We start from the raw sequence: 12,344 nt of genomic DNA on the forward strand, positions 1-12,344 counted from the left end.
AGGCAGAGCTCTTATTTCACATCATTCCATTTTCTTTGTATTGCTTTAAAGACAATTCTCATTTATTTCGAAGCATTCTCTGTTCATGGTATCTAAAAAATTGAATTTTAACCGACCGTCGAGGTATTACAATGTTTCATTTATACATATACGAACCTAGTATACAATTTGTTTAATTCTTCTTTGCAATTTTCTATTCTTCTGAATAATTTTTGACTCCTATTATTCTTGCTCCCTTTACTTGACCAATTTTTCGATTCAACTGTGGATTCAATTTGTATCATTTCACAGAATCACAAGATGTGTATAATCATTATAAGATATAAGAATACAAAAGATCGTATCAAGTATTATTACTTCTTTGCAAATTGGAAGATTGAATTTACATTCAACGCGTTCAATATTAACAAGAGTAATCTGGAGGGTAAAAGGAGGGAGAGAAATTTGAAGTACAGGTTAATATTGAATTTGTGTCGGCAGTGGTAATTAATTGTACCTAATATTGGAATATTTATTTGTAGGTGTTGTAAATTTTCGTGTGCCAAGTCATCTCCAAGCTTATGGAAAACGCTTCGTTACGTTGTACACATAAAACGAGGCTTGAGGAAAATTTTCGATTTTTAACAAAAAGAAAAATGTACACACAATTCAACACGAGTTGTTATTTCTTTTTCAATATTCTCTGCTCAATTATAACACTATTTTTATATTCCTCATTTATTTGCAAACTGATTTTCAAGTCCTCATAAATTTTCAAAGAATCACTTCTGACTTTACAAAGCTGATCGAGTGTAAACAAGTTTCCAAAATATCTCAAGAATTTTGATTACCTTTGCAAAGTGCGTTGGAAAATCGGCTAGTTTTTATGATTGTTTAAATTTCATTCATTCAAAATTATCATCACTTTTTTAAACGCATCAAGTTTTCCTAAATAATTTAACATTTTTCATTGCAATTGTAATTACCTCGGTGTATGTGGATAAAATAATTTCCATTATTGTTATCATTATCACCGTCGTTATTATTATTAATATTATTATTCTTGTTATAGTAAAACATACATCAAATATCATGTATATCATTACATCATATTCACTTGTAAATTTATATATGTATAACATATATAGATATATTATATTATATACGGCATCGTTTTTCTCTTCCTTATTCCACTTCTGCTTATCAACATTATAGAACTATGAATTTACAGTCGGACAATCCCGGTTATACACAAGTATACAGTATATTGTAAGTATGTCTACATAATATCGTAGGTATATACGTATATGTATATATAATATATAATACTGTTTTATTGTATGTAATATTAGAGAATGGAAAAAAAGAATTTTGGCATAATTTGGCATACCTGTGATTGGGGTAAATTCGTCCGATTTGAGCCAAGCGTTTTTCACGTTACGTTTATCGTTAACATTATCATTATAATTTTTTATTTCTAACATAATAATACGAAACAGACCTCGGCCGTTTCTTTTTCTTCTTCTCGCTTTTTCGTTATTATTAATATTATTATTCTTTTCGAAATGTAAAACTTACTTCTTTTTTGTTTCTGTTTTGATTTTTATTCATTTTTGTTTTTGTTTTTTTTTGTTTTTGTGTGTGTTTTTTCTTTTCACCGTACAAGTTTATTCTATCTAGTACACAATAACGCAGGTTTTATTCACCTACAATTTACGCGCACGTTTTTTTTTTTTTTTTGTTTACCCTAGTCATACACCTTTGACGATTTTTCTTGTAGTAATATAAACATTAACGTTAACTGCAAGTATATGATCAATTAATTATTCATTCATCTCGAGTCTGCTGAGGGGTTTAGATTAATATTTACGTGTATGTATAAGTAGGTATATAAACTGTGAAAGATGCTAGTCAACTAGGTTCACCGCAAAAGCTGAGCATTTCATTTCTCGTTAACAGGATCAGATAACTGGTTGTTTAAATAAATTGTCGAATAAAGATAAGAAGAATGAAAAATATAGTCTTTTGAAGAAACTGAATTTTTTTTATCAGTTTTAATTTGCAAACCAAAATAAAAACAAATTTCCGTGAATAATCTCCTTAGGCCAATGGATTGTTAATTTATTTTTTCCGCATCTTAATTCCGTTTTCGGGTAATGCATGCTTGCAGCTACAGCTTTTGCCGTGAAGGTAATCGGGATAAACGGTATACATATCATAATGTGGGTAAATTGCAATAATAAATTTTCTGTGTAATGTTATATAAATATATACATATACAGGTTACTGAATAGTACAGGTAAGCGGATGCGAAAGAGCGTGAAGAATCGGCGTGCCAGCGGCGACTTCCGTTCTCGTGTCACCGTAATCCTCCTCGCAGTCAAAGTAGTTGCTCTGCGAATGAAAAATGATGAGAAACGAAAAATTAAGAAAATAACAGGTGGGGGTAAGAGTCTAGAAAGATCGGAAAGTCGATGGAGTGTGAATATCGAGTTTTTGAAGAAGCGAAAATTTAATTTGCAGAATTCAAAAATGTTCAAAGTCGAAGTGTAAAGAAGAAAAATTATACCGCAGTCAAAATGTAGAATCGACAAAATTCGTCTCGATAATATAGAATCGTATACAGCAGATTTTGGATTTTCCGTTCTACGATTTGATCTTTCTATTTGAAATTTTTTTATTTTTAATTTTCTATACTTGGACTTTCCTGCACATTTTCATTGATCCAAAAATCAGATTTTTGCCTCTTTGAAAATTTGATATTTTGGTCATTCTGTCTATCGGTTATTCTAGTTTTTCACCCCTACTTCAAGCATACAATCAGGGTGAAATGTAGAAAGCTCAAAGAGTAGAAGTGCCAAATGTGGAATTTTCAATGTCGCAAAAATGTATTTCATAAGATATCGAAATGTGGAAAGTCGAAAGACGGAGGAGTCAAAACATAGAGTGTAGAGTGCAGAAAACCAAACCACAGAATCGTCACAATTCTACTTATTCAGTCTGACGATTTAATATAAATCAGATTTCTACAATCTAACCACACTAAATTTGAACTTTCGAAATTCAAAAAACTCTATGAAACAGATTTTCACATTTTCAAGGGTCCACATTATAACTCTACTATATATTCTCTGATCTTTCTACATTTCTACCTCCACCCCATAAATATTATCCAATCCATAGTTTCTCCATTTTGGATTCCTACATTTCATATCTCTACAACTAAAAATTCTGTAAAATCCAGACTAACTGTCAAAGTTTTGGAAATACGCTATTACAATGACACTTCCGCAACTTGATCCTTCTACACTTCTACACCCTGCACCCCGAAATTGTCCCTCAATTTTTTCCAAAATTTCTCCCCCTCTTTTCACCTGGCAGTCAATGCATCGACAGCTGTCAGTCAGCGAGCACGTGAGTCCGAGTATTTCCGCCGCTTCTTTGTAAAGTTCGGCGCTGGACTTCCGGTGTCGAGGAGGAGATGCCGGGGCGCTTACGGTTCCCGTTCCCGATGCTCGTCTGCAGCTGTTCTTCGACCTCGACGACGATTCTCGCGACAGACAGGAAGTCAGCATCGAACCCTTCGGCTGGCTTTCGTTCACCATCAACGCTCTTCCCGCCGGCGATGCGAAGAGCTGCAGCATGTCCATGTCCTGCGATCAGTAATTAACGACGTTCGTCATTTTTATCATTTAATTTACAGTCAATTCAAAAACCGCTCATTTCTCTCATTTCCCTAATTATTTATTTCACCGGACTAGAATCAACTTTTCATTAATTTTGCGATGATGAAGAAGAAGAAACTCACAATTCATCTTCATGTGCTTCAATTTACGAACGTCCCCTTAAACGAAACCACGAATTGAAAAATTCATCATTTAACGATAATAGTTTGTGAGTTTCTGTTTAAATTAACGCCCGGACTTCAGATATATTTTTACTGAAATTTTAACGTGTTTTTTCACCGTTTACTAATTGTTTGAGAAAAAAAAATTCCTCTAACGTTGACAGAGAATCACATATAATGCATGAAAATTGACTTATTAGGATTGTTACTTTTAAGGATGCAGTATGAAAAGTTTTCCCAGAACGTGCGTCAATTTTTCCGCAATTTCTAAGACTGAATTTCATAATAATTTAAAAAACTACCCAGCAGTTGTGGATAAATTAAAGAATTTATAAATAATTACGACTTATAATTTATTTTACGATGCAATTTATAAAATAATTTCCATCTCGCTCAATACGTAACCCTCAAATTGAACATGTGCTCAAAAAAAAAAAAAAAACTCTTTAATACTTAAATTAAAAAATTTTATAACATTGTTATCAAGTTGAATTTAAGAATTTATTATTTATTACCGTAGCGGGTATAATAATTATGCAAAAAATTTTTGCCGAAGAAAAGGGAGAAAGAGAAAGAGAGAGAGTGAAAGTGGTTTTCTTCCAGATTTGAAAATTACAACGGAGCTACGGGCAAAAGCGTACAAGGATTGGTGCAGAGGAAAGTATAAAACAAAACGCCGCACGTGTGAGGGGAAAAACGCGAAAAGAGTTTGCACTAATTCGTCGCTGCGTCCGTCAAACTGTATATCTAGCCCTGCTTTTCTGTCCTGGAAGTAATTTTCCAGAGAGGTTTTCATTCTCTCCCAACTTCTGTTTATACCGACTTTGTTCGGTTTCCTGTCGTCCAGACGCTCCGCGAACGGTGAAATTATTCCAAGACTAATATTATTCTAAAGTGAATCTCGCGATGAATTTAACTGTAGAAAAATTTTGTGAAAAAAATTATTTTGAAAAATTAAAAAAATAAAAGTTTTAAGAAAAATGGTCAACATTTTTTTTTACAATCTACCAGAACTGAAATTACTCAGAACTAATAATACAATTGTTAGTTATGAATTCTCAAGTGAATATGAATTTGAATAGTTCGTAATAAGTTATTTGAAAATTTGTGAAAAAAAATTTTCTGCCAAAGTAATTTTTCCTGCTTTTATATGAAGTAGTTGGATTATTAATCGAGGCCGTTAGTTTGACTCAACAAATTCGGCGATTCCCTTACAGTTTGAAATAACGAGAAGCGGTTAACTGTTTAATTGGTAATTAAAGCGATTGCTGTCTCGATGAACACTTGTATTTCTTGCGCTAATGTCACTCTATTTGCATAACGGATACGCGAATCCCAACCAGCAAGTGATCACGGCGACCCCGGACGTTGATTCAAGATAAACGAATGATCCTGGGATTCCAAAGCTAATTGCTACGGCCAACTAATCGACGCCTCCCGAAAAAAGCAAGCCTAGTAGTTTAACGACGAGGCAGAATCTGCGTTATTTCGTAATTATTTGAAAAGAAGGTGAAAGAAACTGGATTTTGATGGAAATTAGATTCTGGAACGACGATTTGAGGTGTCGCGAAAATATTAAAGTCTTTCGAAAGAGATTTGAAAATATGTGAAAATATATTTTTATTTTTTGCAAGTTTAAGCTGATCTATGTTACAAGCATTAGATTCTCGTCGCGTTTTATTCATACTTTATTAGAAGTCAAGAAGTTAATTAATTGCTCCTTCCTTGTGCGAGATGCAAAAAGAAATTGTATCAAAGATTTTGATCGCGTCATGTTACATAGATTTCATTATAATACGAGATTTCTGAGATTAAAATTTCATGCTTACTTTTCTATAACCTTTAAACATCATCATAAAAATTGAAGAATATAAATTGGATAAATTTCTTATAGAATTAGTCTCATCTGAACTTAAATTACAACAATTAAATTACTTATACACAAATTATTTCCTTTAGTTTAATTTTTTCCTTCCGAATTTCCAGCCATTTTTCAAAACTTTGCATCACATATGCAATTTGAAATTTGATTAGAAAATTTTGCTCAACAACAACCCCTTTAATAAAAGCGTGTATGTATTAATTATCGTGGGCGTAAACTTGAGGCTGGTTATTACGTGTAACTGCATTATATTGTCAAGCCACGCATTGTGTTTCGGTAAAATTGAAACAATCCTGCATTTGCTGTCGTGTTATTATACTCCGATCCTAATATTCTACGTTACATACACAGATTTTACGAGTTTCAATTAAATTTATAATTGAATTTCATTCAATTAAAACCCAGCGTACAGTTAATAGCGATACAAATATGTCTGCATACACGCACATGCACACACACTCAGTTATGTAACGTAGCATGCATACGCAAATTGATTACCAATTTGCACACACACATATATATATATATATATCTATACATATATGTATTTCGCGTATAAACGCATTCTACAGTTTTAACGGAAAATCCGTGATATCCGCGTCAGAATAATTAATTTCAATTGTAATTATTACCAATTTTATACCAATTACCGAAATATGATCATGTGTTACCTATACACGTACACACATGCTTATTTTAACCGTAAAGTCGTGAAAAAAAAAAAAATGCTTTACGTGGAGAAAATTTGTACCAAGAAAATGTCCGATCCTGACTTAATATATAATTGAAAAATGAATTTTCAGCAGAGTTAATTAAAGAAATTCTAATCACCTACCGGCAACGATTCCTGTGTATGATCCAGCACGTAAACACTGTTTGTGTAGCCGTACAACATCGCGTCGAGATCTGAAATCAGAATAAATTTCTTCATTATTTGTGAGATTCAATGATTTATCATTCCATAATTATTCATCATAAGACTCAATCAATTTTGTATATCAGTGAAAAAAATCTTGATTATTTTTCTTCTGATTTTTGAGACGTGAACTTTGTTTTTGAATTTATATATTGTTCTGTCAGTTTCGTTTAAAGACTAATAACCGCATTCGGAAATAAAAATGGCAGCCAGTTTTTCAGTTTCTTTTTCCTTGGGTTATTCGATGCGATTTTCAAAGCTCCAAGATAACAGTTTCAACCCAACCAAAGCTGAAACTCTTTTTCCACTGTTTTTGTAAAATCAAATTGTAAAAAAAAAAACGAGAAAAATCTCGATTATACTGTTCGTGAGTGAAAGAGACCAGTCCGAGGGACAATTTGATAGGTTTCGGTTGATCGCAGCTGGCGTAGCTGAGCTCAGCGCGAGTTTCAGGTCGATAGGGGTGAAATCGAGTGAGACGGTCGCAGGGTTCGGCTCGGTTTGGAAGCAAATACACTGAGAGGTACTTAACTGTCGTTAAATAATTCATGAAACGACGACAAACTGTATGTATATCGTTCCTGGGTCAATGACCATCGAACGAAGAACGGTCCAAGAGTTATTGTCGCCATCTTCCCTCCCGTCTGCCCTCATTCTCATCTCCTTGGGCCATTAGATTCGAGACTATTACCCATTTTAAACCTGGAGAAATTATCGCTATTCGACATCACGTTGTTATGTGCTGTTATATTTGAATAAAATTGTCAATTTTCTTGCCATTTTCGTACACTCTATAGATTCACTGAGTAACTTTCGATACGATTTAATCACGAATTGTAATGTTGGAATCGTATATAACAAGATATTGAAAATATTTTGATACTTCTGCTTTTTCATTTGTGAAGGCAATGCTCAATTTTTGCTTTCCCAGGTCGATACTTTTTTTTCTTTCTTTTCTTCTTCTTCTTCTTTCATTTACTAACAGATGTTATTGAAATTAGTAGAAACTCGACTCGAGTGAAATGAGGAATTGTGAGATGTTGAGAGATTTTGATTAGTTTTGCTCGAGTCACGCTGTTTGTCAAATAAAATTATTGAATTATTAAAAAAAAAAAATACATTACTCTGAAAGAGTTAGTTGAAAAAATCCAGAAAAATTTAGACAAATTTTTCAGAGTTAGAACAACAACATATCAAAAAAAAAATGGATCGATTGGGAGACAGTCTCATACATGTTTATATATAAATTTCTCAGAAAAAATGACGAGACGAACGTTTTGAAAAAGTATTTCAAAAACTTACTTTACTGAAATCAGCCCCAATTTTTATTAATTATTCCAGATTGGAATAAGAAATTATTGAAAATGAACATTGGATTTCGTCATTCGCCTTCTCTCTCTTTTTCTCTTTCCGACCCAACAGTAAACCCAAGAAGCGGTTCCTAGACCCAATAAAAACTTTTACCTTCCATCTGAAGGTAAGAATATACATACCTATAAACTTATGTATATACATATATATATATATATATATATATATATAGCACACAATCCAAGTTAGACGGAACTTGGGTAATTCCAAAGAATTAAATAGTTTGAAATTTATAAGCCTAATGACGAAGGGAACCGGAAAGGGTGAATTCTCTCGTTGAAATAAACCGCTGCGGTAGGCTACGCCTATATAGGTATATTCGTGTGCTAATTATTTCGACGTGCATTCGGATGGAAATAGAGATAGTGGAGGGAGAGAGAGAGAGAGAGAGAGAGAGAGAGACTCGCACGGATGATGTGCCGATTAAACCGAACGATCCAGTGAACAGAAGTGAAACTTTTTGAATCCGCTGGCAAGTTTCGCGGTGTTTAAAAGAAGTGAAAAATATAATAAAAGAATCTTTTCTTCTGGACGTACTGCAGCGTGTATCGTCGTCGTGACGGAAACTCAGCTCGGGGCGTTTAATGACCAAACTTTGTTCCCCCTTTTCGTATGATAAGAATAGTAATATAATAAAAAGAAAGAAGAAGAACGAGTGGAATGAAAAGAGAAGAGAGAAAAAAAGGGGGTGAAAAATACACCAACTTTTTTTGTGTTTTTTTATTCACCATCGACTTTCAGCTTCAGGGTAGGCGACATGATTTTCATCCCTGCGCGGCACCGTCCGATAAATCCTCTTGCTGGCGAAGGAAAAGTTTTTACTTTCACGAGACACCCTCTCCCTCCCCTCCTCCCCCCCCCCCCCCCCCTCCCTCTAAGGGATAAAGTAGAAGGTGGTACACGGGTAACCACCTACGCAAATGCATATGCATACATATGTATGTACATGTATACATTATATATACGTTATGGGTGCATCACGACTAGAATGGAGCTACATTTTTCAATATACGTCCGCATAAAGTGCTTCTGCACCAGAGCGGGGAGAATGAATTTGTTCTTTTTACACCTTCTCGTTCTGCCAAAGAGAGAAGAAGAAAAAAAAAAAATAAATAAAAAATAATAATAATAATGAAAAAAAAAAAACTGCGAGAATTTTTATCCCTTCTTTTTTTCTCTCACGTTACGTCAAACGTGGCGCACTTCCTTCGACCCTGTTTCTCCACTCTCGACACATTCTCAACCCCCTTCTCGTACGGTTCGTGTGATATGAATATTCATCGCCACGCGCTCATAGCGAAGGCGAGCTGCAGGTTAATTTCTACGGTAATTTAAGGCCTAACGATCCCCGAATCCGTCCATACAATCTCAAGTGACGTTTCAATTAGAATCGAAGGCTACCGCACCCCCATTTTTTTTTTTTTTTTTTTTTTCACTTATTTATTCGGTTTTCATTTTTTTTTTCCACCTTTTTTTCTCTCCGCAATTATTATACACACCCTTGTGATTATTATCGCTGTATCCTCCTACTCTTCTTTTTCTTGTTCAGTTTTATTTTGTCGTTTTCATTTCTTTTTCTCTGCCCAAAATTATATGAACCTCGAAATATGTGATTAAATCATAAATCTTGAACGGTTAGGACGGAAAACGATGAAAATACTGGAATTTTGTTTGTGGAAAAGATTAAGAGATGTGAAAAAAAATTTTCGCTGATTTATGTCGTTGATATGAATTTGAAAAAGCAAATTATTAAACACAGACGTTGATTGCGTACTACTGAGAAAATATATGTATTTTAATCAATCGAACAATAAATCTAGGTATCGAACGAAAGAGGAGAAGAAATAAAATTCGTACCTTTTCTGGAGTAAGCTTATAAATTGTTTAAAAATCAATAGGGCGACTGTTCAGCACATACAATGGGCATGTACTATATAGGTGTATATTTGTAGATACGTATGTGGTGTACACACGTCGTTGGTGAATTACGACGCGAGGCGTTGGCTGGTTGCCACTTCTTCCTAACCCGAAGCGTCGGGACAAATGGTGGGAATAAATTCCAAGTTTTAATTTCAGAGTGGAAGCGAGATTATTTGATAATTTCTTGCACAACCGGAGATCGGTATTCCTAACGCACAATTCGAAAATCGCTGTCACAGCCATTTGCTACTATTTAACGAAGTTCTTTTACACGCGTTGAACAGATATTTGTAGCTTTTTTCAATTGTTGCCTGTTTGAAAAATAAGGAGGAGAAGAATCGAAACTCGGGTACCAAGACTTGTCTCTCCGAAAGAGAAATGAGATTCAGAACTGTTTCAACTTATTCCATTAACTTGGGTGTAATCAGACTGAAACTGATTAAAATTAAGAGTTGAATTCAGCATCCATAATTTGTTAATTGAACCTTGCAGGAACGTCGAGTTGGAGCGAATTTATGACTGATTAGATAATTGCAAAGATTTGATTATTTAAAATACGTAGGAAAGTTTTCGGCTCGAAACGATGATGAAGTTATAAAATCGAAATGAATGCAGAATTCAAATATCTTTTAATGACAACAGGGGTGAGTTATTCGCCCAACGAATTAGCCTCGATAATAAAGTTTACAGGCGTCATGGCTAATCTTGCATTTAAACACACAGCTAACAAAGCCTCGCTTCGTTGCTCCAGCTTCCGTCGCCTGAGCAGATATACCGCTTCTGGAATCGCAGTGCTCGCGGCGTAATCCGCGAGTAGATTTTCGCGTCGTTTGTGCCGTGTGTATGCACTCTGTGTACGCGTGAACACGGGCGTATAGGTGGATACTAAAGTCTTCCCAAAGCCGCAAATTGTGTACCGGATTTAACTACACAGCGTTGCAGGACTCTAACTTCACTGTCAAAAGCTCGAAAGTTCGTTTTATAAGCTGATCCGTTTAAAAATGGCTGCGGCACGAGCGGACGACCGCTTATAAACCGGCTAAAAATCATATAACGAAAATCGAATAGCTTTTTTACTAGAAAAATTATCCAAATTTATGTACTCACCCGATGGCTGTGTGCACGGTATTCTAGCAGCCTCGACCAGATCCTCGTGGCTGCCCGGTGGGGCCTCCAGCATCGCGGTGCTGCCCGACGACGACCTCACGCAGAGCAGGCTCAACGCTGAAACAGAATATTTTTCAGTAAAATATGTTGTTCGGCTGCTTTCAGACGTCTCGATTCTCGTATCAGTGGCAAAAATCTGCCAAGGTTCCAACTTCTTGGTCAGAAAGTACGCGTTTGAATGTATTCCGAATTGACGGTAGCCATTATTCCACCTCGCGATTTTAAAACCGCATAAATTTGAACTTCGTTGTTGGAAAATTCTGAAAAAATTCTCGAATACGTGATAAGATAGCAAAAAGTTATTTCTTAAATTTCATCAGAAGTTTTCGATACTGGCGCAAAGTAATCGCTTTAAAAGACTTTGGCTTATCGCCATTTTGAAATACCGATTGCAGGGAAACGCGTTTCTAATAAATTCATGATATTTGGTTAAGATTTTGTTCGAGTGAGGTCAAAAATTTGTTTAATATTAATCATACAAAACCAAGTTCCTTCAGACAGTAAATTTCGCGATAAACTTCTAGGGTGCGAACACCCGTGTGATTCTAATTTCCGAAATTTTTCTCTGATCAATTATTCGGAGCGGGGAATTGAAGGATGCATTATTGAAATAGGATCTCACAAATCCGTACTTACATAGGAAGGGTTTTGGCCGGAGGGAAGTGCTAGAGGATAAATCCCTTTATAAAGTCTACGGCAGCACACGAGGCTGCAGGAAAGCGGCGAAAGCCATAGATCTTCTTACCAGGATGCCTGACTACCGATAAGGATTCAACTTTCGGTGTGCTCTGCAGGATCCGCTTCGGGGGTAGGTAATCGATCGAGACGAGCCGTAACGGGAGCCATCGTAGGACCTCACACCGGTGAGGAAATTAACGAATTTCGCGAATATTCACCCCTCGGATTTACGTATACCTTATACACCCGAGATTACAGCGCAGTATGTATCTCTCGTGTATGCCCGACTGATTCCGTACCCAAATCAACCAATTATTGTCCGGAGGGAAACAATCGTTGGTGCCAATTATTGTTACCGCAGTTTCGTCGTGAGTCAGCGATCGATCGATGCGGATATATTTGGGAAAATTGCCGATGAATTCAGATCGGGGAAACGACGCTTCTCGAATTTTTCTCTTTAAACAGACTAATTTTTGACGTTGAATTTGTATTGTTGCGGTGAAATTTTTTCGAGAAGAATTATGCGATATCTATTCCTTCCGTTCTGCAAGATTACAGGGACGCAGAAATTAGGAAGCATTTTT

General features: G+C 35.4%; 1 protein-coding gene across 2 annotated transcripts in view; it reads right to left on the minus strand.

Annotated features, from left to right (window-relative positions):
* Positions 1-2,153: 2,153 nt before the first annotated feature.
* Positions 2,154-12,344, minus strand: part of LOC124405131 — an 89,909-nt gene continuing 79,718 nt past the window's right edge. For both annotated transcript variants that reach the window (XM_046879784.1, XM_046879783.1), the window contains 4 exons: positions 11,023-11,139; positions 6,544-6,614; positions 3,354-3,632; positions 2,154-2,373 (listed from right to left, as the gene is read on the minus strand). In XM_046879784.1, the coding sequence (XP_046735740.1) occupies positions 2,263-2,373; positions 3,354-3,632; positions 6,544-6,614; positions 11,023-11,095 (534 nt within the window). In that variant the 5' untranslated portion in view covers positions 11,096-11,139 and the 3' untranslated portion in view covers positions 2,154-2,262. The remainder of the gene's footprint in view (positions 2,374-3,353; positions 3,633-6,543; positions 6,615-11,022; positions 11,140-12,344) is intronic.

Source organism: Diprion similis, chromosome 4 (genome assembly GCF_021155765.1).
Source record: "Diprion similis isolate iyDipSimi1 chromosome 4, iyDipSimi1.1, whole genome shotgun sequence".
Lineage (NCBI taxonomy): Eukaryota > Metazoa > Arthropoda > Insecta > Hymenoptera > Diprionidae > Diprion > Diprion similis.